The sequence below is a fragment of the Clinocottus analis genome, unplaced genomic scaffold (genome assembly GCF_023055335.1).
Source record: "Clinocottus analis isolate CAN_PGR_092001 unplaced genomic scaffold, fCliAna1.0.p SCAF_18, whole genome shotgun sequence".
Classification (NCBI taxonomy): Eukaryota; Metazoa; Chordata; class Actinopteri; order Perciformes; family Cottidae; genus Clinocottus; species Clinocottus analis.
In genome coordinates, this window is record NW_027175909.1 from 3424638 (window position 1) to 3451556 (window position 26919).

General features: G+C 49.1%; 1 protein-coding gene across 2 annotated transcripts in view; it reads left to right on the forward strand.

Annotated features, from left to right (window-relative positions):
* mpp7a (MAGUK p55 scaffold protein 7a) overlaps positions 1 to 26919 on the forward strand; it is a 119046-nt gene that overhangs the window by 46945 nt on the left and 45182 nt on the right. For both annotated transcript variants that reach the window (XM_068582053.1, XM_068582054.1), the window contains exons 4-6: positions 2557 to 2634; positions 10151 to 10231; positions 16853 to 16984. In XM_068582053.1, the coding sequence (XP_068438154.1) occupies positions 2557 to 2634; positions 10151 to 10231; positions 16853 to 16984 (291 nt within the window). The remainder of the gene's footprint in view (positions 1 to 2556; positions 2635 to 10150; positions 10232 to 16852; positions 16985 to 26919) is intronic.

Consider the following 26919-nt stretch of genomic DNA (forward strand, 5'->3'; position numbering starts at 1 on the left):
TACCTAAGCAGATGTCACTAGGACTGTGGTATGTTGGAGCGCCGAAGACACTGGCAACCTCTCTCGTTTATTTCATCTGTTTTCTTACAAAGATGATCAGGACAGATGAAGTAACCGGAGCTGCCTGCCTGGATATTTTTTCTTTTTTCTTTACGGCGCTCTTCTGCAGAAGAACAGACGGAGGAGTCGGAGCGCGGGGCGGAGCCGCCGGGACGTCTTGAACAGCAGAGAGTCGAAAATGACGTGGCTGCGTGAAATGAAACAGATGAGGAGGAAAATGTCCAGGAATTGCCCTGGAGTGGCTCTCTTAAATGTGATGGCATGAAACATGGAATGCACAGGCATCAGTTTAACAGTGGAGTCCGGCTCATGACAACTCCAAGCATGTACCCGTTTTTATGTCCGGCCCTTATTCTCGTCGCTACTCCCGCGCTACGGCCCTCGCAGAGCCACTGCGCGGCGTGCTCTTTCCAACGCCGTTTGCCTAACCTCGCATCCCGCCCGGAGTCCTCAAGTCGCAGCTTTCCGCGCTCTACAGCCGAGCCGAGCGGCCATCCGTCTCCCTCGGCCCTTCAGCAGATTACCGTCGCGACGCGCCTAATGCACCATGTTTTATAGCCGAGTAATGTCGGCTTTACGCGGGGATTTGAACCTCTAAGCTGACCTTGAAGCGTGGCTGCTCTGTTGGCCGAGACGCAGTCCAACGGGTCGTCATTCATCACGGCAGACTGTGTGGATAAGTCGGGCTGAGAAGGCTGCGCGGGTTGAAGGCCAGCAGTTGAGCTGCGGTTTTGACGGACAGAGAGGGGCGTGCTTATTCGAAGACATTTAACACATAGTTATGTCGCATTTTTCTCACCAGAATGTCATAAAAGAGCCATAAGAATACGTTGTAAATGACATCATGCACTCTGGTGGTTATCAAAGACAGATGACGGACAAAGGTTCAAGTGAACTTATCTACGCACTTTGCATGTCTTTGTCTGACATCTCAGGGCTATGGGCAAAATTAAATTAAAATTAAAGCTGCAACATTGAATCAATCGATTTAGATTTCAACTATTTTATTAATCACCAACTAGTGGAAAGAAAGTCAACATTGTCTGATCCTGGCAAATATGTTCTGGTTTCTTTACTTCTTGAGGCCATAAAGGGCATCAGGGCTTTGGGAAACACATATTTCTCCCCATTTTCTGACACTTTATAGACCAAACAGCTAATTCAGAATATAATAAGCAGATTTATCAAAAATGAAAATAATCATTAGTTGCATCCCCAGCCAAAATACCGGGAAAAAACTCTGTCTCAAGTAGAGATCACATCCTGTAGTTGTCATCTGACAGCATCCACAGAGCTGCGACTGTTGAGTGACGTCTAGTTAAAAAACAGTTTGTGCAGTGAGGAGGAAATATCATGTCTAACAATCTCAAAACATATGTTTTGATTGCACACAGCATCTGCAGCTGCTCACAATGTGACGGCAAAAACAAACTGCTTTTCTTTCTGTCCTAAGTGATCCTCTGTCGCAAATTGACAGAGCTCCGTGTGTGTGTGTGTGTGTGTGTGTGTGTGTGTGTGTGTGTGTGTGTGTGTGTGTGTGTGTGTGTGTGTGTGTGTGTGTGTGTGTGTGTGTGTGTGTGTGTGTGTGTGTGTGATTTGGCCCTTCAGACACCGCGTTGGCCCGGGGGCTTCTCTGTCACTCTCTCTCCGTGGCGCTGGAATGCATTGTGGGACATCCAGCTGTAGTCTCCCGGGCCGAGGGCCCAGTTATCAGTCAGACCTGTTGGCCCAGCTCCCTCCCCCCCGTACTGGGCCGAGCACAGACTCGGCAGGGGCTGCCAGGGAGGACGGTTGTCCCTGTCTGTTGTCCTCTGATGAGACCAGACAGCAGCCTGTAGGCTGTCAACACATTCCTGCACGGCTGCTCTTAAATTGCCCCAAATCTTGGGTCGATCCGCTCTCTGCTCCACATATCACTTGTTGGAGCGATGAAGTGTTTCTGTGCGCGCAAATGAGCGAACGCGCGCGCCGGGCCTGCTTTCCGCTTCAGCGTCGTCTCCAGAGACGCAGCTTTGTCTCTCAACATTGTGCAATCGCCGTGTTGAGTCTGATAAGGAAATGTTTAGCCGATCCAGCCAGACTGTTGAAATGATTTGGAGTCCCTACCGGGCCACTGGGGCATATCAAATGCTCGCTGGAAAACTGGATTGTTTGTACAGTGGCTGAGCGAGCGGCGATACTTAGAAGCGCTCCGTCGCGCTCAGCCCGAGGTGAAAGAGCCGAGTGTGTTCTTCTGCCGCGCTTCGCCCGCCGTTTTTTTTTTTTTTTTGATGTACTGCGAGCGTGTGAGAGTCGGACATGGTGGGGATGGAGGCTCGACATGTTTTCATACATGTGCTTGTAGCGGTGCACATGGGGTTTCGTGTGCACACTTTGCTCACGTGTGTTTGCCCAGAGAGGCCTCGCTGTGGCCTCTACAGCCCGACATCTCTCCCTCTCTTTCTCCTTCCTCCCTCTCCTCTTTCTCCTACTGATGAACACAATCTGTCTTTTCAGATCCATGAACAGCTGCAGCTCTACGAGGTGAGCAAGCCGGTCCCCGTCCTGGACAGCACTGCAGCTCTGGCCAATGAAGTAAGTTCTTGTTTTTTTTGGGGAAGGAAGTCTTCCATTTATCTGGTTGCACATACTGATGGGTGACGAATAGAAACGACAACAGAAAGTCATGGTCTCGGGGACTCTATGTATTCTAGAAGAAGAAAACATCTTAAGTGTTGAGTTGTAACTTCAGGACTCAACACAAACTTTTTGTTGCCAAAACAAATGTGGTTGACATTTGTAATCCTCCTTTTAGTTCAAGTCATGAATTATTATACTGTGCAGTTACACATCAGCTGTATCATAAAAATGTGATTCAAAACATTTAGTTCTTTTATCTGAGTCACAGAATTTGAATCTTGAATATTATACGTTAATGTTCACCCTCCTCAAGTCCTGCTGCACCGCTGAAGAGCAGCCGTGCAGCTCTGTTCTTCACGGATCCCTCAAAAGAAATCCAGCAAGTCAAAGGTTGTTCAGCCGTTCCCTCCCTTCCGAATGTTGATTTTCTGGAAGTTTGAGCTGATGTTATGTTTTAAAACAGCCCTCTGGGTCTGAAAAGATGAAGCCAACTTATTGTTGAGCCTCTACTTTGTCCCATGTTCAAACTCATCAAACCCTTGTGAGTGCTCGTGTCCTGCATGGAGGATAGCTCACACTCGTAATGTTGCTCTACTCCTTTATCTAGTGGTGTTTCCTTTAATTTGTCACCTGCCTACTCACACACACACACACACACACACACATTATGTCTTTCTGGTCTTAACGTTGTGTTTGAAAACCCAGCGAGTTGCCTAAACCCAAAACGGAGCGGCTCTGTGTAAGCAGGAAGGCACTTTGACTTGTTCTGCAGTGCAACAGATGGATGTGGTGCAGATCGGACTTCAGATCACAAGTGCATCTTTCCCGGTTGCGTGCCGTAGCCGCGGCAATGTTCTCCATCTCCTCTTGCCCCCGAATGAACTAACACCGGCCGTCTTCCAGACTCGCTCACCGTTGCAATAACACAACGCCGCCCCACCCGACGAGGATGGAGAATCCGCTCCCGCGAGAGGGGAGGCTGATCATTTTCCTGGCGGCAGAACCCGATGAGGGCGCGCGACACACCGCTGGTGATTTGTGGAGTTGCATCATCGAAGCACAAGTGTGGGGAAGAGAGAGCTCACACAATATGCACATCCAGGGAGAGGGAGCATCGCGCGTGGCGTGCGGTCCGGTTCCTCTTCGTTAGTTGTCCCGTAATGGGAAGTCATCACAGAGGCAATAATTGCACCTTCAGCACCACTTGGTGATGAGTTTCTTCCGTTGGCCCTGCTGCTCTTCGTCAAGCTGTGAAAGACATCGAGTCTGAGTTATTGAGTAAACGTCCGGTGTCCCGGCATTTGTTACCGTGTTGTTCGTCTGCAATACTTATCGAAACCCACATGTGCACACAAGCATTCGAGTGCCACGCACACACACACACACACACACACACACACACACACACACACCTGTGTAAACCCAAGGAGCAGCCTGGCACAGGGAACGGAGAGGGGGTGGGGGGGAAAGCTTTTTTACTGGTGTGTGGGTTTGTTTGAAATCCACAGCTCTGTTTATTGTAATCAAAGTGCCTCCGACTATTCCACCCCTTCCAGAGGGCCCGCGGCCATACATCATGCTAATTAGCTACCGAGTCGAGGGGAGAAAGACGGGGGAAAAGAGGGGCCGACGTTTGTACAGTCGGTTGGGGTGAAGACCGAGGCGGAGGCGGTCCAGAGTGTCCCGAGGCTGGGATGAAATAGAGCGGCCGCCTTGTGGTCCAGAGCGGTTTCCCCCGAGCTGGCAGGCCACAAGTGTCGGCGGATGAGCCAGGACGCTCCATCCTGGAAGGTTCAGTCACGCCAAAACAGATGCCGCGAGTCCCAAACCCCCCCTCCCTACCTCCAAGGACCCTTAACCAAACCAGGACGGTCCAGCTCTGGTCTGAATAGAGATTTTATTGCTGCTTTTCTTACGGCTCCTGCTGTCGGTCCCGGACAACAGGAATTCCACCAGATTTCAACAAAGGTCAAAGGGTCGCTCTGTTTCTCTCTCCTTCGTCTTTGCCCGGCCTCCCCACGCTGCTCAAGAGACCCCTGCTCCCCCTCTCCCCACCCCTCCATAACTGTCAGCCTCCACCTCCCCTCCCTCTTCCAGAGCTTCTCTCTCGTTTTCTTTGGTCAAATTACAGACTTTCAAATTCACGCTTCCTGGTGAATGCCCCGCAAAGCGTCTCCTCGGGATTATCGGGTATCGGAATAAATCCCAGAGATGACATATCAAAGCGTCTCGCAGCACACCGCAACTCCCCTCCCTCCTCCCCCCACCCTCTTTTCCACGGCTGGTCGAAGAAAAACTACCATTACGGAGCGTCGCCGTGTATTTTTAAAGCGGATTGTTTTTCACCCGTGTCACCGCTCCAAATGAGCGCCATTGAAGTGGCGGCTGAGAGCTGAAAGTGCAGCGGGAGAGATCTACAGTTAGATGAAATTCATTTGGGGTCTCCGGTTTCGGGTAATGGAGGCTTAATTTATTGCCTAACATAAAACGACACTTCAACCGCCGTCTGCCCCCGGGCCGCACTGTCTAGCACGCACAGCAGGTGACGAGCGCCGCCAACGCCGCCTGCAACACGATCGATACCGGGGCCCGGGGACCGAGTGGCGTATCGCACACACAGAAATATGCATCTTTTATGGACGCACATCCACGTTAAATACCGCACACCCGGTTTCCCTCCAGCCCTCATTAAGGCTGAAATGGGAGCCGCGTGGTGGAATGTGAGGCGCCGCGTCACATTAATCAAAAGAGGCAAAATCTGCCTCACACGTGAACCAGCTCTGTCCTTCCAATCAAACTCCATCAACCCTGTCGGGGCGAGGGAAACAAACAAAAAAACAACACTCTGCACGCCACTTCAACAGTAAGCTCAGTGCCAGCCTTTATGATCCAGATCAGCGTCCATCGCTTGAACTGAGACTTCATGTCCTGTTGGCTGACTCGCTCCCCTCAAAGACTCCGTTTCCTTCTCTGGCCAACGTCCCAACATCTTCATTCTCACCCGGATACCTGCTGTTACTCCAGGAGACCACTGGGTGCCATCAGAGGGAACTGGTCTGCAGTCCGTACCAACAACTGGTAATGGGACAGAGACAGACGGACTCATTGAGGCTCCTGTGCTCGGTCCAGCATGGTTAAGGAATAATAACCTTCATCACACGACCTCTTCATGAGTTAGTCTCCCTGGAGCTGGATTTGTATTATGTATCTGTGGTGCCTTGACTGTCGAATTAAAACTTTATTTTTATATTATAAAGGTATGCTACCTTGGCGAGGTCTCCCTAAAATAATGCACAAAATGTTTTTCTCTTGAAGGAGTTTCTGGTTGAATTCAGTGAAAAATACATGAAAAGAAATCTTAATTAATCTAAAAGATAAATAAAAGAACAAGGACCATCAGAATATGACACAGCTACTGTTGAACAGGTATTTCATATTTTAAAAAGTCACACAAATGTACATTACTTGTGAAGCGGAGAAGAAAGGCAACACCTTTTTTTTTTTTTTTGTTTGAACAGCTGAGTGTAATTTTTCCTCTTGACATTCTGCAGAAAAGCCTCTACATTTGTACATTTGTCATCAGCTGAAACATCTTTATCGGAGCAGTAATGCTCAATTAACTCTCTTTTTTGGGGGACAATACATCAGCCACTGACCTCCGTCATAAAATGGGTCAGTTATCCAAGATACAGACTTCTTATACATCCATAAAAGCATGCACACGTGTATGACGGCTGACTGAAGCTGGAGACTCATTTGCAGCTTTTGGTTCTTTTTGGTTTAATTCCAGTTTCATTTTGTCTCTCATATTTTCATAAAGAGACTCTTTGCTTTCCTCCCATAAGATAGCTTGTGTGTTCCTGCCTGAGCGGTAAATGAGCCGCCTGTCATGAACGATGGTCACAAGGCCATTACTTGAGCAATTAGACCTTAAATAGTTCCCGTAAAGTCCTTCATGTATTTCAAGAATAATCCCCCAAAAAAATACATTTGGAGGCACTTTGAGAACCTTTTTTTTCCTCTTCCAAAATTCAATTATTTGCATGAGAGAAAATGATCTCTTCATGATTTCCTTTGAGTGTGAAATCCAATATTTAGACCGTGGCACTTTAAAAGTTTTATTGAAACCTATAAAACTATAATAAAAGGAAAACATCTTGTGTGCACGAATTCATGAAATCAAATCAAAACGCCGTATGAGAATGAATTTGGGTAAAACGACTCGGCGCCTGCTGTAGTCCACCGATGGGTTATTGATCAGGTGCTCAGTGAAAGGAGCCACGGGGCAGTTTATCCATCGGATTAAATGGAAACGTCTGATATTTCAAAATAAAAGGTTAGTGGTTTTAATATGTTTCGGTAGAAGCGCTTTGACGTAAGGCCAGCCTGACATATCGGCGGCGCTGCATCAAAGGGGCGAGCCCGAGAGCCGCTCCGGGTCACCGGAGAGCCGTAGCCCGACATGCTGGGATCAAACTTATCTAAACAGTGCAGGGCCTGCCGTGACATTCAACTAATGAAATAAACAGTCTCAAAGGAGGCCGCCATCAGTCTTCTTTCTTCTTTTCTCCCCCCTCCCTCCCTTCCCCCTCATTCTCTGTGAGGGTCCGCGGACGGAAAGTGTGACTCTCACACGGAGGCATGAAAGGCCGAGAGCCAGAGCGTGTTGTCAAACATGTCCCGTCCGTCCTCCTCCGCTGAGTTATGGGACGAGGTGCTTTAATAGGACAATATGAGGGGCTGGAAATTTACAGCCCTCCGTCTGTCTTTGTCTCCCCTCCCTTCGCCGGCTGGCGGCGGGTTGATGGATGGCGGCGTACCGGAGCAAGAGATGTTCCCCCTCTCTGAACGCCCTGACCCCGATTGCCTCCACTCCTCCCTTTTCTCACACTTCCTCTGACCTTACACACTTTGAGACTCCCTTATTTTGTATATTTGAGAAAGTGAAGCAGCGCGGGGTTGACCGGGGTTCAGAGTAACCTTGACCGCCGTGACTATTCATTAGCGCCGTCTCTCTCCCCTCGGGAGGGAGAGGAGGGGGGGGTCACAGCTAATGGAAATAATGAAAAGAGCCCCCTCTTGTTTTTGGGGTAAAGTGACATGGCGTCCTCCCTAACCTCGCTCTCACCCTCCAGGCCCCCCTGCCTTTACCGCCGCCTCACCTCTGCTGCTTTAATCCCGCACCGCGGGAGGCGCTCGTCAGACAAACTGGAGCTTTGGCTCGACCTCTGTCATCGTCCGCCTCTAAACCCCGCCCCCCATCGGCTTATCTGTTAGGTGAGGACAACAGAGGCCGAAGTGGTCCAGGTGTCTCTTCTCGCTGCACGGCTTCGCTTCAACGTACAGGACAACGATACGTGTTGATGTCGCGCTTTCCTGCTCGAAGTTAAAGACCTTTTGCTTTAATGTTGATTTTTTTTTTTATTACATTTTCATTTTAAGTAAATTGTATATGTAAAATCTCGTGCTTTTTGGGAAAAAAAAGACTGCAGTTGACATTTTTATCTTCCAACTGTTTTTTGATTTGTTTAAAAATACTTTTTTATTTGCATAATTCAGAACATCGTCTATCCTATTACCACCTGATTTGGATAAAAACTAAAATGTTCTAAAATACCAAATGTATTGCTGTTATGTATTCATATTTATTACCATGATGATGAACATGAGAGCTCCTTCAAATTCCACTTAGTTAGGATTGTTTTATTGTCATGTCATCAATATTATTGTTTTGATTAATTGTTTCAGCTAAAAAAGGGAATAATGCCCGACGTCAACACATTGCTTGTTACGTCCGAGCAACAGTCCAAAACTTATATTTAACGTTCAATGATGAATGTATGCCGATTTGCTTCAAGGAAAAAAAAAATCAATGCAGATTAATTTCGAGACTCAGTTCAGCTCTACAAAAATATTGCTGCTCGCTAATGAACAAGTGACTGCAAACCAAACAGAAAGATGAAGACACACAGATTGCTTTAATGTCTTCATGTTTCAGGACACACACACACACACACACACACACACACACACACACACACACACACACTATCATTTATAGTCAAACCGTCTGTACATGCATGCTAGCACACACACACCATACATACACACAGTCATGCTTCATGTAGTGTGTGTGTGTGTGTGTGTGTGTGTGTGTGTGTGTGTGTGTGTGTGTGTGTGTGTGTGTGTGTGTGTGTGTGTGATAGCTGTTGGCTCTCCCTCCACACCCCCAGCCTGTGAGTTCCTCTGGCTCTCTTTCTGTAGCAGCATTCAGCACAAGCAGGTCTTTGTGTGCGGCAGCCTCCTCTCCTCTCCTCTCCTCTCTTCTTCTCCTCTCTTCTTCTCCTCTCCTCCTCACTACGTCCAGAAGGAGCCTCCATAAATCAGAGTGCGGGTCTCGAGGAGCGTGGCTCTGGGCTTTTGGAAGCTCAGAGTCGCTTCGTCTCGGAGCTCCCAGACATTCATCACGAGTGTAGTAGTCCAGCCCCGTCCCGAGATGCTCTCACAGCGCCCTTTGTCTCCGCGAGGAAAAATGACCCCGCCAAGTTGTAAATTACACCGGGAGACGAACGGCAACAAGAGAGACCTCTCGACCCCATGACGAGCTGTGACACTCGCCTTCCATTAAGATGCAGCTAATTTAGCACAATAGCATCTCTCCTGTGTGACGGGCCAGCACCCTTGAGTGTACAACGGTACTTTTTACACATGCTTTAGAGCGCACACACATATATACACACATATATACACACACATATAAACACACTTGTATCTAACAAAAGCTCATTCCTCCCCTCAAATTATAACAATCAATTATCCAAAATTCCCAATTTAAAAAATGTCGTTCAGCGTAGGTGATTAGTTTTGTTTTAAAATTATTATTTTTTATAATGAACACAAGGCATCCGTTTTGGCTCAGTAAATATAGACTTCACATTGCTCGTGAGTTATTAGAAATATTTAGATCACAGGAGTCTGAAGCGATCCTACGCAGCCACCGGGATCTAATGCTACACGCGTAACACAAACCCGACCTTCATCCGACGCTGTGCACTGCGCCAGGTGTAAAAAGTAGATTTTTAACAGAGTGCAAATTAATTATTGTTTTTTTCTATACAGACTTTTGTATAAATGATCCAATAAGTGTGTAATTAAGACTTTAATTATACATGTGCAAATCTAATTTCGATGACCTCAGAGGAGACGAACCCTGTGTTTTTTGGTCCCCATTGAGGGGGGGGGGGGGGGGGGGGGGGGGGTTGAGGGGTGACTGGTAATTATAGTTTCTATTTTATTCATCTCTGTTGATCTTCACGTGTTGAATAATCTGCTTTTAACTCAAGTCAGTAGTTAAAATAAAGTTTGGGAAAACGGGACAGTCATGAACAAAAGATAATGAGGTTTTTAACTTCCTATCGCCGTGTTTAATATTTGTCATACTTTAAATACATTTCTGTCTTCTTCCCTTTAGCTGTCCGAGGAGCTGGAGGGGAAATCGGCCAACGGGGAAATCAAAGAGCTTCTCCAACTCCTGGCCAAACCCCACATGAAGGTGCGTTTGTCTCCCGTTCCTTCATTACTGCCTTTCATTCATTTCAGCATCCAGCAAATGTGAAGAAAGTTCAAGCCCTCTTTTGCGGAGGACCCCAGTATTGCCTCTAACCAACAGAGCGAACACTGTCTGAACTCGTCTTTTCACTGATGTCATCACACAGACGGCACGTTATCGCTCGTTTGCGCAGCGCCGGCTTGTCGCGCTCGATATAGCGCGGCGCTTCGATCCGGGCTCTTTGTCTCGCCTCCTCGGGGCTGTCGGCCCCGCCGGTCTCTTCATCCAGCACGCAGACGGGCCGAGAAAGCGGTTTTACACATTGTTATTTTCAATTTGCACGACTGGCCGTCCGTCAGGCCTCTGCAGGTGTCTGAGCCAGACGGCGGGGATGGAAGGAGAGCTGGACGAGGCTCCTTTCTTTAATGCGCTGTCGTCATGCTTATTTGAGCTCTGCCAGAAACAACAGCTCAGTATGAAGTCCTCTCCTGACACAACACACACACACACACACACACATTTATAGTTCATTCAAATATTCAATACCTCTCCGTGTCAAGGGTTGTGAAAAGACGAGGGGGTTCCCAAAAGGATCAGGCTCACCGGTCAGATCAACATGTGGGTTTTTCAACGTCTGTGCTAACGATGTCATGATTGATCTCTCGAAAGAAAACAATACAGTCATGCGCGTATAGAAGGACTGAGGCGTGACAACGAGTTCATCACACTTCAGCAGCGATCCACGCAGACCGTCCCGCATAGACACATGACGGCGAACACACACACACACTTGAAAAACACACACTCGCGCAGCCACCGTCTCGAGGACGAACAAACCCAATCCGTCACAGTTCCGCTCTCTCTCTTTGCCGCGAAGGCGCGTTTTTTTTTTTTACTATTCGGATGGCGCGTACAGTGGAGGTATTTGGCGTGGCGAGGGTCAATCCATCAAAGCGTCATCGGTCTAGACGCTCGGCGACTTGAGCCGGCGAGGTGAGGAGAGGCGGAGGCGGCAGACGGACTGCGGGCTGGGTACATAAAGACCAATAGCATATCAGTCGAAATCATTAAAAGCAAAGTTCGCAAATCAAAAATACGTATTATTCTTCTCTGAGAGGGAAGTGTGCATCTACTTAATGCTGATGTTTATAGTTTACGGCTAACTGCGAGCTCACCTGGCTCCACTGAGCTCGCTGACGCGACAGGTTGGCAGGTAGTTCAGAAGAAAAACAAATAGTTCTGGCATGAATCTGCACACTGCGTCTGTGGTATGCTCGGTTTGTCAAATGTATTCTTTGGGCGCTTTGAGCACTTGAGCAGACATCTCTACGGTCAATATCTTTCAAACGAGGCAACTAACGCCAAAGCACTCTAGACTGATAAATGGCGCTACAGGTAAGAGGAAAAATATATATTTTGGATGTTGGGGGTCACCCGAGTGTCCCATCTCCTCCGAATGTGACGGATTCTGACGTTTCGGTCGATCGAATGAACACTAAAGTGTTGGCAATTGGAGTGCTTGCACTTTTTTTCCTCCTCTGACTTAACAGAAGCAGAGTCGACCTCAAAGTCCTTACCTCAACCCCCAGCTGACCTCGGCCTGCACCCTTCAGCGTTACCTCTGCTGCAGTGATGTAGACGTGTCCTCCAGCGTGTGTCAACAGACCAGAGAGGCCAGAAAGAAGAAGAAAAAAACACTTCTTTTCTTAGATTACATCAGATGTTGCTAGAACGAGATGAAGACATACCCCATTCAATCAAATACAATGATGGGGTCACTGGGGGGAAATCCTCTCCATTACACAAGATCTCAATTCAAACTAAGACCAATACACGGAGAAGCGATGGCTATTTTAGTTCCAATGAAACGTGACTCGCTAGCGCAGTGCTGTCCGATTGCATCCTCTGTCGGTTCCCCCGTCACCTCGGCACGCTGCTCAGCCGTCCTGCACGCGCTCCAGAACGGGACGGGGGTCAGCCAAGCGGCCCGATGGAAACTATTTGGCCACTGCTCTCTTTTTGATGCGGCACTGTCGGAAAGCGACTGCGGCCGAGGGATGCGACCCGTCGTGCGCTGGCCTTTTAACACAGAACGACGACCACCGAGCCCCAACAAAGATTCATTTCAAACGTCACATTGCTGTGAAACGATAGAAAAACAGTATCGGGACATCAACAAACAAAAAAATCCTCTTTTTCTGGATCCGCAGTGTGTGGATCCGCTTTAGATCGACGGCGCCTGAACTCATCACGCTGAGCGATTGACATCTGCGTTTGTTCCCCCATCCTCTCTCTCTCTCTCTCTCTCTCTCTCTCTCTCTCTCTCTCTCTCTCTCTACCGCTCACCTTTCACAACCTCTTCTCTTGCGTGCTGGTTCAGGTTTTGAGCCTCAACACGCTGCTGCTGCTGCTGGATGACTCGGTCAACAGCAGATCAGCGCCAGCGTTCGGTTTTGGCGGGCGGGCTTCGGCTGCAACGCGCTGACGTGTCGGAGGCTCTTGACGGGCTCTTTCTGACATTGTGCCTCCAACCCTGCACAGGCAGCATGTGTGCTTCGAGAATGAAGGGTTGGAAATCTCTCTCTGCCTCCATCTGCCCTCCAGGGCACTTGATACCGTACCAGCCAGCCCCCGGTGTAAATCACGGGGCCGTGGGTGTAAAACACAAGCAGATGGCTGCTGCCTCTGAATGGCGTCTCTGTGCGATAGTAACTGTATCACTCTTAATTATGGCTGAAATGATCCATTCCTAGGGCGGGGATATAAATCAGCCTCTTTAAAACTCTCCCTCTCTTTTTCTCCTCCATGCTCTTCCTCACCTCAAACTTTCTCTTGTTTTCTTTTTTTTTTTTTACGATCCGCACATGAAAAAACAACTTTATTAGCCCCCTCCCCCCCCAGCCAGACTAATATTGACAGTGATGAAAGTGGCAATTATGCCGGCCGGCTGCTTCCGCTGGGGTGCGTGTGCGCTTGCAGGATGTATTTGACTCGTGGGCAGCGCTGCATGCCCGAGGTTCAAGGCTCAGGGAGGGTGGGCGTGAGTGTCAACTCCCAGCTGGCGCGCAGCAGCGTCTCCTCAAGCTGAAGGCACACGGCAGAGTCCTCCCCGCCCGCGGACGAGCAGTTAGTCCCGCACCGATCCAGCGCCGCCAGCTGAAAAACGAGTGGGCCGGTGACGGGGCCGGGGCCGGGGGCCGGGGAGGTTGGGCACTTTTTAATGAGAGGCCAATGCCAGGAATGCACAGGCAGGTTTATTTAGTCAAGCTCTGTGATCTGTTTTTCTAGGATCCCTATTATGCCTAATGAACACAAACACACGAAACCGAGAGGAGGACGGGACGCCTGGAAAACAAGGGTGGCTTCGCTTCCCCCTTCATCTTTCTTTCCATCCCTCGCCCCGCGGGCCCGCGAGGGCCTACACGTGGATACGACTCCAGACTTGATTAGGCGGCTAATCCGCCGACGCTGAAGCCTGGCGATACCCGCCGACTCGAGTCGGCCCAGGAGGAGAGCCCCTCCAGACACAGACCTCTCTGTGTCTGGAGCATTTGTGCCTGCGTAGCCGCGCCGGCGTGTCAACGGTCACCAGCCAGGGCCGCCGAGCCATGTGCTGTCTATTAGCATGCAGCTGTTATTGCTACTTCCAAGAGAGTTTTCACAAGGAATTAGCCGTGGCTCTGTTGCGGGTTGTGAGGCACGGCCGTGAGGGAGAACGTGGCGGCGGTGTGGTGTGGTGTGCAACGCCAGACCTGAGGAAGTGCCATCGATGAGAGGATGCTGACGGGTCAGAGTGTGAGGCCTGGTGGATGGAGTTCAGAGGAAACGGCAACTGGCGGGTTAGTGGAGGAAAGGTGGAGCGTGAGGAAATGTGGAGGTTTCTCTTCACTTCTGCAACCTAGATTGAATCTAAAGTGGGTTCAGTGATTGACCGTTGAGTCCATAGATCGTCCGAATATTACGGATCGATTTGTGTCCGTGGATTGATGGACAAGTGGTTCCACGCTGCCTGGTTCTGCTTCTCAGCAGAACCTCATGGGGGTCCCAAACCCCCGCTCAGAGGCTGATGGACGCCTGGCTGGCCCGCACGTTGTCACAACCCACACTCGGTGCTGTGACTGACAGTCGGACACCACAAGGAGAGCCACAACGCAGCATGTGTCCAACCTCCGGCCCCGGATATACACCACCCTTTCTTCTCTGGGTTCGCTGTCACAGCACAGACAGGTTTTCCACCAACGTAAAATAAAAAATTCTCATACTCTAATTTGTGAAAAAAAAAGAGAAAACAGAAAGTAACAAAAACAGAAAATGCTTCCGACACCTGTGCTATTTTATTCGGCTCTGACCGAAGTGCCACTTCAACTGAAGAGTTATAGCTGTTGTAAAGTAACTAAGATGCTGCATCACATCAAAGGAGAAGGCGGGATCAGGTGTGTTCATTTGCCGCGCCGGAGAGAAGGGGACATGTTGTGGAAGTCCCAGATACGCTGGAAAACCAACACATCACCCAGAGGAGCACACAAGAGCAGTATTCCCTCTATTGTTATCTAGCAAGCCACGCGTCAACTGGTTAACTGCAATACAAATATTTTATTTATATGCAAAAAATATATATATATAAAAAAGGATGCTGAAATAAATACATCATGATGCCAATTTGTCATAAGTCAGAATTAATGCTTGGTTAGGTCTGTCCACAAGACGACGAGCAAGCAACTTTTAAAGTGCTTGTTTTCTGAATGGAGTTTGGTTGGATTGGTGCCCACGTTGTAGCTCCATCAGCTGTGAAAATGATGGAATAAGGCATCAGGGTAACTGCTTGTACCATAGACAGTCCATGGTTCATACGCTTACACGATAATTTTTGCAAATGACGCAAACATTTGCATCACCCTCCGCAAACGTGTGCATTTGCATTGTATGCGATCACGTGAAAAGCACGCGTTGCAATGATCTGATCGCAACGCCGCAACTCTGCAGCTCTCCATCCGAACCTTGACGCGCTGCCGAGAACACAATATATCGCGTGTTACATATCGAGCACAGGTTTGGGCTCCCGTTCAGATTGCTCATCTGCAAACAGTTTTGGTTTCCTGCGCTCCAGGAGAATATTTCGACAGTATAATGACAGCATCCCCCGACGTACAAGACAACACAGAGTGTGTGTTTATGTACGGAGATGAAAGCCAGGAACGCATTCAGGCATTCAGACCTGTTCTGGGAAATGAACAAACTGATGCCGGGAACCTGTTGGGGAAAATGAAAAAAAACATAAAAGATAAAGCTGAAGAAGAGCAAACAAGAAGAGGGGAGAGGATTAATGGCATTTGAGAGACGTTTCGACAGCAGGGCCGAGACAACGAGAGAAATTCAGGGAGAAGGAGACCAAAATGGAATATGTTCTTCTGGGAATTTCAGTCAATTTGTTTTATCACTTCGTCTGTTGGACACTTTTGAGTTAGATCCTCCTGTTGGGTGAAAGTTGGAAGCAGGCATTAGGTAAATTCTGCCTTTATTACAGACTGAACAGTTAACCCGTCGGCCCAGGAGTGCGGCGTTATTAATGCAGACAGGAAAAATGACATAAATCTGCCAAAAGAAAATCCTGTGTAATAAACCGTCTTTCAAGGTCAGGACTAAGGGAATTACTAGCCAGTCCTCACAAGTGTCCAAGACGAACCCTGTGTGTGTGTGTGTGTGTGTGTGTGTGTGTGTGTGTGTGTTTGTGCGTGTGTGTGTGTGTGTTGGTCAGCTTGTATCCCAGTGGGTCCTGGCCACAGAGCTCCAGTCGCGTCTCCTCCTCTCATCTGCTCCCAGTTAGCAACATCTTGAGCGCTGTACTGCAGCATGCTCCCATGTCATAAAACACACTGCTCCTCTCTCTCTCTCTCTATCTCTCTCTCTCTCCCCCCCTCCCGTACTGTTGTCTGGCACATGAGGTGGAAGATGTTTTTCTCACTCCCCCCCCCTCCTCCTCTCTCCTCAACCACGGAAAAAGCAGCACGCGTCCAGCTGCGTCTCGGTGCGGACACGGAGTCGTTAAATACTTTGAGAAATGAAGGTCTCAATGGCATCATTCTCGTCTGCTCGACAGCTCTCTCTCCCTTTTTTTTTTTTCATTTTTATTTCTATGTCTGCTCGTGAACGCGTGAAATATCTGAGGCCGCTGAGAACTTCATTACTTTGAGGCTGCCGCCGAACATGGCTTCCCCGCGTGTCGGCCACCTTGCCTTGTGAAGCATCCTCCCCCGTTTCATTGCCTTTTAATCAGAGAGACGCAGGGAGGCAGAGTACGGGCCTAATGACAATCAACGCATGTAGCTGTAAGCTCTGGCTCTAAGCGCGTTCGAATCCATCACCCAGCGCTGGAGGGAGACCCTGAATCATAACCATCCTCCCTGCAGTCTCTGCATGTTCTCTGTCCCAATCGAAGAAACAAACCCGCGATTGAACCCTTAAATAGCTTTAAATAGCTTGTATTGCTTCCACTTTATTTGGCTAATTAGGCCGAGGTAAGGCTGAGGCCTTTTTACGGTTTGACTGATGACCCTTCGCTCTTGTTTCTCTCCTCCCGCCCCCTCCCTCTCTCTCTCTCTCTCGCTCTCTCTCACCTTCCTGCAGAGTCTCCTGTCGGTCCACGACACCATCGCCCAGAAGAGTTACGACCCCGAACTACCTCCGCTGCCGGAAGACATCGACGACGACGAGGACTCCGTGAAGATCATAAGACTGGTCAAAAACAAGGAACCCCTCGTGAGTAGCGTCGCCGCTCGTCTCCAGAAGTTTGAAAGATGGTTTTGGGAATCTAACGGATTGTGAAAAAGTAAATGAAACGGGGCGCGCCCCCAGTATCCTGGTAAAGCTAGCCCATGCCAATGTGTCCTTGAGCAAGACACTTAACCCTAAACTGCTCCCGTACCTGCGCCGATGGAGGATGAATGGATGATGATACTGATGTGGCACCTTGCATGGTGGCTCCTCCCATCAGTGTGTGAATGGGTGAATGATGTCATGTAGTGTCAAAGCGCTTTCAGTGGTCGGAAGACGAGAAAAGCGCCCCGACCGAAGGCCGCAACATTCCAGGGGCGTTTTGTTTGCATGTTGTTCCCCAGTGAATGCCTCCAGCATAATTACATCATCAGGTTCTTTGCTATTTGTGTTCATCTTAACGCTGGGAAAGTCCCTCTACCTAATCTTTGTTCACTAACTAACAATCTAAACACCCAAAAGCAGCAATCGCACCACAAGTCAAGCCAATGCCATGCATGTTTTTTCGAGGCACTCGCCTGTGGGAATCTAACCCGCAACCTTGAAGTTGTAAGTGCACCAAAACCGACCACAATAACCCAGCTCCTGCCGCGGGTATTTTCAGCCAGTCTAGGCTCGGTGTCTGCGAGCAGCTTCCTTTCTTTCTATCCTGGTTCGGCGACGCTCTGTCATTGGAACGCGCTTCTCACGTCCTCTTTAGACGGCGTCTCGGACGTCAACAACCTCCCGTCTGTCCTCCCCACCCCCTCCAGTTCTCCACACCTTTTTTTTTTATTTTGGTCCAGCTTTTGTTGCGTGATTATCTTCATTGTTTCGGCATTGTTGTGATTCTCTCGACCGAGCTCAGCGCCTTGCGACGCGGCCTCGCCAAACGACCTCCCTCCATCTGTCATCGCAGTTTTTGTCGCGTCCTAAAGCCCCGCCCACAACGGACGTGAACCGGCCCCCCCGGCCGCCTCTATTTTTTTTTTTCACTTTGTGGTTTTCCACCCCGACCACCATTTTGGCTCCGGGCCGGCGCGCTCCCCTCACCACACCCCCGGGGGATGAAGGGGGGGAGAACACACCTAAAGCCATTTTTAGACGTCTGTTGCATGTTCCACGGCGCTGCCGAGCGTAACAACGTGGCTTGAAGGAATTCTCCCTACTCGACACACATTGTCGCCGGCGCTTCCTGCTCCGGCCTCTCCCCGGGGCTGATGTCAGATCACATTCCCTGCAACCATAATGTGATTTACACCCATACCCGGTCAGCTCCATCATCCAGCTGCTGTTATTCCACCACGCGGCCTGATTCTCCGCTGTCTCCCCGAGAACATCTGAAACGCACATTTACGACGTGCGATACTGTCCCTGTACAATATTGAAGGTGTTAATTACGTTGAGTGTATTTATGTAGTAATGCAATGGCTCGGATTTAGTTTCTCATTTAATGCTGCACACTCGCTGTTGCGTGTTTCCAATGTTCTTTCAGGGGTCAACGCTGGGTCAGTTTTATAAATACATATATAATTTCGAAGAGGGTTCATTTGATGTGGCTCTCCTAAAAGCAATGTATCATCAGCATCACCGCAATATTGCAGCAGCGGCTGCTTAGTTGTTTCGTTTTGTTCACTCCCAGCAGGCTTTGATGCATAACAGACTACAGAATTAGATTTATAGCAGGAAACCGAGTCATGATGACTCCCAACCTGCGTTGGACAACACGTTCTATTAAAAAAGGGAACAGCAGCAGACGCTAAACTTTCCACTGCGTCTGATTACACAGAAAAGACGGATCAAACCCCGATGCTGTTTTCTCCCACGTGAGTCTTAGCTGCCCTCTCGCTGCCCGTAGGACCCGCAGGGCACTGCTGCTGCCCACAAGCTCCTGTGGCTATAATTTCGGGCCTGGCTGTGGTGTGGACAACAACAGCAGGTTTTTCTGTGAGTGCATGAAAGAAAACAATGAATTTTAAAAGGCTGCTATTTTGGCAGTGAGCAATGTCAGAAGAATTGTCATGAGAGATGTTCCTTGGGCTCGAAGACGAGGGCAACTTGAACCTCCCGAAGAGAAAGCACCGAGGCAAATCCTTTGGACCTTAAGGACCTCCATCATCCACACACCTCTGGGCCAAGGCTCTTCACTGTCTCGTGACCTCTGAAGAGTTAATGTGCCCCGAGAGAGAGAGAGAGAGAGCGAGAGAGATAGAGAGAGAGGGCAAGACTTGCACAAGTCAAACGGTTCCTGTGGGAGCGAGAACAACGCTGTAGTCAGCAGTGCACAGTTCCTGCTGTGTACCACTGTGGGCCTTTTCACACCACATTTTGTGGTCCGTTTCTTAACATTTCACACCTCAGCTGCAGAAGGGAAACTTGTGGAACTTTACTCTTTCAACTCCACGGCCTTAACGCTGCCATTTAGCATCACAGAGCTCTCTTGTTCTCCTAATGCAAAGCGTCTACGTCCTCCACTGCGAAACACAAAATCAAACAAGAAATAAAAAGAGACAGCATCGTAGGCTAAAGTTGGAACTGAACTCGAGAAAGAAGCATGTGCACCATCACCGCGTCCCTCCAATTACTGTGGCGGTTATGTAAATGATCAATTTTTCTATTCATTATTCAGGTTTTTAACATAAAAAGCGTACAGCGTAAAAGTGCTGACATGCCATTGACGAGCATCAAAATGATGCACTATTTGGGGAAGAGGCCCTAATCGTCCTCAATGTTCTTGTCATCTGCGGGGGTGAGGTTGCTGACCCTCTCACCGGGTAGTACATTTAAAGGCCCCTCCGGCCCCTCTCACTGCTGTCATCCTGTGCATCTTTAGAAGGGAAACCGACCCGAACGAACGATGGGGGTCACACGCCGAGGAATACGTCCGGCGGGTCGGATGCTCACGGTGAAGTCACAGCCATTCCACCAACCAATAAAACAAAAAACCCCATAATTGCGCCGGGGGTGCTCGCTCACCGCCGCACCAAATTGATTTGGATGTGCCCTTTAACTCGCAATTCCACATAATCAGCCTGCAATTCTCAAACTTGACATCATAACAACGCGGCCGTGCAATATCTAATTTCCTTTTCGTCTCTCCTTACTTTGCTCTCTTTTATTTTCTGTAATTTTTTCTCCGTCTGCCTTTGTCTCATCCTGCGCGGCTCTGCTTATTGCACGGCGGTAGTTATCCCCCTCTCTTCCAGCGGCTCATCCATTAAGTTAATTGTGATTAGTTGAGTGGATTGTATTCGGTAGCGCTGATTAATTGCGATCGTTTCTCAGAGCGTGACTTCATGCCACATTTCGGTGAAACTGTAAAAACTCAAGTTCCTCTTCTTCTTGTTTCTTCTTCTTCTTCCTCCTCTGTTCCGCTGCTCCCCCACCAAAAAACTGGCGGATTTATTAGCCCGAGAGTCAGTACAATGAAACAATTGGGTTGGGAGTGCAACATCAGCTCAGCCATGTCTCTTTTTTTTTATTGAAAGAATGTGTTATTTTGGATAAGGTTTCAGATCCGCTTTGCTCCGTATAGCTGATATACTGGTGAGGTTTTACCTCCGGTGATAAAGTGTTTCAATGCAGACGGACGAATAGGAGAACCCTGGAAGAAATGTTTGAGGGAGATAGGATACACTGGTGTTACACAACCCCAGCCAAAAATATACAATACAATAGAAGATCCAGGAGGATGGAGAGAGGCCTAAAACATGAGCGGCAAAAACGTCCACCTTCAAACGTAGTATAGTGTCGTTGTAATTCAAGCAAATTTCATTATTGTATAAATTATTGGCTAAAGAACTTGTTGATTTTTGAGCCGCAACGTCACCCCAAAGAATTCTGGGAAAACCCCGATCCTCTCTCTCTCTCTCACACACACACACACACACACACACACACACACACACACACACACACACACAGAGAAGTGGACTTTGAGCGCCCACAGGAGGGTGCACCACCGCTGACCATCAGTGTGATGTGAGCGTGTTCGGGGCTGACGGGCCGGCTGCGGTTGCGGCGCTTCGCGTGCGTTTTACACGCACCGCACGACGGCTCGCTCAGTGCCACTCATTCACCTCCCCCCTCAGTTCATGTGAAGTTTGTCCTCCTACTAGCACGCCATATTTTTCTTTCTCTTCAAGTCTCTCTCCTTCTACTCTCCCGAGTAATTTCTTTCATCTGGTTTTGCTTTTAGTCCAATTTCGCTGGTCATTCGTGTGAATAACATTTTTTTTTTTTCTGTAACACATTTCATTTGAGGTGGTGTAAAGACATTATTGTTTTTAAGAGGTTAGGACTTAATTCTAACTCATTTCGCCGTCCTTCAAGTGAAGATTTACCCCTACTTGTAAAGTTCCCCACTGCGGGGCTAATAAAGGATGATCTTATCTGCAGCTTCTATGTGGACACCTGTTGTTCAGCAGTGCAGATAGATAGATGCCTCTCTCGCGCTCTCTCTCTCTCCACGTTCCTGCTCCACATTTGTGCAAAATTGCCAAACACTCTCCATCCCCCTTCTGTTTTTTCTCGCTCACCTCTTCCATCCCCAGCTTGTTCGGCCTCACGAGCAGCCACGCCACCTGTACCGCCAGGAATGTGACGGGACAGGTGTCGGGCTCTCCTCGCTCTCTGCTCGCCCGTCTTTGTGCGCACAGGATTGGGTTTTTCCCCCATCCTGAACGGGTCTGGATAGAAAGCGCGGACGGCGGTCTCCGTGCCATCTTGCTGGCAACGCCAGCCTGCACGGCGTCCCGCCTGGCACCGCCTGGCACCGATCACTACGGCTGTGCCGCCGCGGGCCCCGGCCACCCGTCCGCCCTCGCCGCTGGATCCCAGCGGATCATCTGCACTTAAAATGACGCGCCCACGAAACGCCACCAGGGCGGTTTCTGCTCACTCTCATGCAGATGACATGTCGGACACCATCATTGTAAAACTCCGCGATTGATGCCCGGCGGACTTTTCTTTACTTAATAAGGGAGTCGATAATTGCCACGAGACAGGAAAGCCTTGCGATCGATTTTGTTTTTCCATGAACAGCAGTCGCAGGAATGAACCGCTGGCAACTCGACATGCCATGCTTTTCCCATCTGCGGCGGGCGGGCCTTCCTCTGACACAATTGGGATGGTCGGACCGCGGCCGCTCTGATCCCCGTCGTCTGGAAGCCTTCACAAACGCATTCACCCGGACGGTCTGCGTGCCGTCGGCATTAATAGGTATTTGAACTGCGCTGGTGTGAATGTACACAAGCGCAGGTTTACACCGAGAATAGAGTTTTTTAACAGCGCCGAAAACCCCAGAGAGGCGCTCTTGATTGAGACGGTTATCAAAGACGGGGATTTAGATCGATGTGGGTTTTAATTTTTTTTTTTCCTTTCCAAAAGTGACTTTTTCTACTGTCTGTTTACATCAGAACGTGGAAAGCGGGGGGGAAAGTAATGACACTCGCTGGGAATTAATGGAGCAGCAAATGAGATTAGAGCCGACAGCACACATGGTAGTGTTTTACGGATCGACCCATGTGCTTTAAAAGCAATACGTCTTTCACTTGATGGATTAGGCCGCGGCGTCCTGGGAGCGTCGTGAAGGAAGATGGAGCACCGACGCTCTAAAACATGAGGACAAGTGGAGAGCACTGCTGGTGTTGACTGTGTGTGTGTGTGTGTGTGTGTGTGTGTGTGTGTGTGTGTGTGCACTCATGTATATATGTATGTATGTCCTAGGTTCATTTATATTCCCTGTATTGCTGTTAATGTATCGGTCCGTGAGTATATTTTTTTCCTATCTGTACGTACATGGATGTAATACAAGTCATATTGTATTCTTCATTGAAATGCATAATTATTTAAGGTTAATTCCCTTTATTAACTTCATATTAATCTCATTAGAATAACTTAACTTCACATATCTCATAATGACAGCGTTTCCTGTCGTAAAGCGTGTGTTGTGGCGGACATGGCATCCTGGAAATGAAGAATCCATCCAGAGTGTGCACGTGATATGCAGGATATATAAACATTTTATTATGTAGTTCTGGTTAACTTTTGCACCAATAAACATTTTTTCTACACAAGACCGTAAGTGTTAGTAATATAAATGGACCGGACACTTGTTCACTGCACAGTTGTCTGTTAAAAATAAACAGGCCTGCTTCAAATGTCACATTTGTAAATGCCAAAGTGACACACGTTTTAAAAAATTTCCATAATATTCTTTGACCTTTTTAGTCATTCAGTGGACTTTTTTCACAGTTACACAGACTTTTGGCCACAGACCTGCGTCTCTAACCTTTAGACTGGTGACCAGCTGCCAGCTCCAGAGCCAGCTTCAAACAGCAGGGAGAGACAATGTGCACCTCTTGAGCGCCAGGAGATGCGTGCTGAAAGGAAGTTGTAGTTCAGTCTTTTATTGGGTTTCAGAATCACCGGACGCAAGTAAAATGCCTATTACAGAAAAAAGAGATAAAAGTAACGATGCTTTTGTTTCATAGTCTGGATGGTCGTTCTGCAGCTTAATGCGATTGATTATACTCTGGATGGGAGTGGGTGATACGGATACTAAACAGTAAATGTAGTGGATATATGTACCGTAAAAGTCAGGTTACAAGCGACTATACCTTCTGTGGGTTTGTCTGCTAGCTCCTCTCTGTAGCCAGCTAGCTCTCCGCTAGCTCCCTGCTGGCTCGCCGACAACCACCGAAGGTAGAGGGACCAGCCTCGGCTCCACGCCCGACTCGGGCAGCGGGGACACAGCCAGCAGCAGCAGCGGGGAGCTAGCAGCAGCGCTAGCTTGCTACAGCAGGGACACAGCAAAGGTAGAGCGGCTTGTAACCAAACTTTTACGGTAAATTAAGTTTATGTAAAAAAAATTTTAAATGGAAAATTTGTTTAGAAACTTGTTAGGAATACGTTTGATTATTTTTGCAAATGAACTACATTTGCAAAACCAAATGTATTCGACGTTGAAAAAGAAGAAACAAAACTACAATATGGTATATACAATTCCGACATGGAAACGCCCCCGCGTTTGTTCCTCTGCACAACACTCCCGCCGCCCTTGCCGCCCGTTGCGTCGTGAATGTGAAAACCCGCGGCAGCTTCCAAAAGCCTCGTCTGAGGCATTCCCAGATCCTAATCTCGCGTGGCCCCTCTCGAATACGGCCTCGTCCCCCCGTCGAGTGCAATCACACACACATCCCGGGCGCTCCGGCTCTTCTCCGCCCCCGCGGCTGAATGCTGCCATTGTTGCCCTGCCGGGTTTCTCCTCGGCGGCCCCGGCCTCCCCGGCCCACTTTGGAAATGAGAAGTGACATGTGAAAGTGCTGTTTTCTTTACGACGGGATAGCGACGGGGGGAAAACACTAAACAATCCCAGAGCCGAGATCGACCGCTCTCTGTGACACAACTGTCTCTTTGTGCGAGCTCATGCCGAGCTCTCAGACAACACACACACAACCACACACACACACACACAGTACATAATGACTAAATCTGGCACTATCCAGCTTGTAGCAGAGAGACGGCGATTCCACTCAGTCTACGCGGTGATTCATGCGGACAGTACGGAAAGAAATACACACATTGGGCGAGATAGCCACGCAGATTCACACACCCGAAACCCACCCAGCACCTGACTGAAGTACTGACGGCGGGCTGCTAAGTGTGTTTTCATAGCAGCTGGGTAATGACTTGCGCCAACATTAAGGTTTAAAGAGGCAGAGGAGGAAAAGGAAAGAGGGCCTGGAGGAAGATAAATGAAGGTAAGCCGTTCCGTCACACGAGGCCCTCGCATCACGTTACCTGGCAGCTCCTCCTGGAACCGCTCCTCCTCACCGTAATTATCATAATAATGACCCGCAATTTTCCCTTTTCTCAGTATACTTGTTAATTACGACTGGTGGGTCGGGACCGGGGTTAAGGAAACAAGAAGAAGGGGAAACCAGAGTCTGGTTTTAGTGCGGGAGTGAAGAGAAGGAAGGGGCAGTTGCTTTTATTAGTTGCAATCGCAAGTGATTTAATAAAACAGGTGGAGAGGCCAGAGGGGTCGGCCAGCGGCGGCAGCTCTGTTGCATCAGCTCGAGGGGGCAAAAGATTATTTGACATTAAAACCTCGGGTACCTTTCCAGGCTCTTCGGTTTCTTTTCATTGTTCTTTTCCGCTAATTCTTTCCCGCGTCGCATTAATCTTTCTAGGTGGCCGTGAGGCTGGAGGGGCTTTGTGACCACCGCCGGCTGCACTCATATCACATGAGTTACCTCCTTCTGAGCAGCGCCGTGGCGTTTGAGGAAGTATGTAAGAACTCGTAAAAGATGCTGGACTCGGTGCGTGGAGCGGTCATGTGGGGGAGGGGGTGGGGGGCTCTGTGCCATCTAAGTGAGGTAAGGTGAAATGACACACTCCAACACCAGATATGATTGGAGGTAATTGTGTTTTAATGTCCAGGAGGCCCATTCCCACTTTGTATTTTTCCTTTTTTCCACGGGTCGACATCTGGTGCAAAGAACGCCAGCATGTGTTTCCACTACACTTGTATTTATACCTCTAAACACAGCAGTCAACACAGCAGTCGGCAGGAGTTTATTGTCGCGGTTACACTTTTGCCGTTAAGTGACATCATGTCAAAACACGTCGGCCTCTCGGCCCAGGGCCACTCGCATTTGTTTGCCCTTGTCGCTCTCAATTTGGAGGGAGAAATAATGTTTGTCAAATGCCCCGGCGTTCGGTTCGGTCCTCGGGGGACGGTGGTCCGAGCTCCTCGTAACGGTGCCGGGTGTTTTTGAAATTGAGCACCGTGCTTCTCTTTCCCCCGGCGGCTTGGGATCCACGGGGGAGGCTTCAGTTGTGGCCCCCCAGCTGAGGAGAAGAGGTCCCCGGATCCTTCTTTTCCATTGTGGCACGCACCACACGGGCCACACGTAGCCCGCCCTGGACCCCGAGACGCGAGTTAAGCTCGGCCAAGTCGACGAGCCAGCCCTCTCGTCATCCGTGCAGCCAGAGTACAAGCCAGCCGGCTTCCATCATGTCATCCATCCAGCCATCCATCCAGTCCATCAGCCAGAAGGCACGCTAATTGCCCCGTGAAGACTTAGCTCGCCAGAAACCCGTTGTGGCCGATCCCAGCCGAGCTAACGTGACGAGACATCCAGCTTGTCTTACCCCTCTTATCTGCTTAAGTTTCATGGCACTACTGTGCGCCGACAGTTCCCTGGACAACCTCGCCTTCACTCCATTCCCTGTAATAAACACACACTCTCAGAAAAGGGGATCCAAATTTCAGCCCCTATTCTCTCTCTCTCTCTCTCTCTCTCTTTTATGACAACTTTTTGTCCGCGATGTATGAGGTGTGAGGCATTTGTCATCACGTACTAAATGCGGCTGCCATGTCAGCATGTGCATGCGGCGCGAGGGGCGATGGCTTGATACGGACGAGCGTCGCTCCAGTTCTCCTCATCGCACAGCGGAGGCTGAAGTCGTTGCGTTTTTGGCCGACCCAACAATAACAATCTGAGGCATTTATGTGTTAGAAATGGGGGAATAGGGCCGGGAGCAGCGGCTGCATATGGAGCTGATCACGTTAGGAGTGGAGGCTTCGAATCGCCTTACTAAGGACTAATTGACCACAGCCAGAGGGCCCTGCAGGGCACAGCCAGAGGGCCCTCCCCAGACCACGATGACCCCCGCTCTGGTCGCTTTTGTTTCTGCCCCTTCATTTCAGGAGAGACTTGCTCTTTTCGCGGGTGATCCTATGTCCATCTAAAGGGCAAATTGCATCGATGGCTGACAACAGGAAGAGAAATTTCGACCCCTGACAACATGATCGCCTCTTTTTCCGCACAAACAGCGCGGTTGAGCCGCCCGATGGTTAAGTGGTGCCTCGTCTCTAATTGCTAACATAGTATAGCCCATTCATCAGGCTCAGCAACTGTCCGGCATCAATC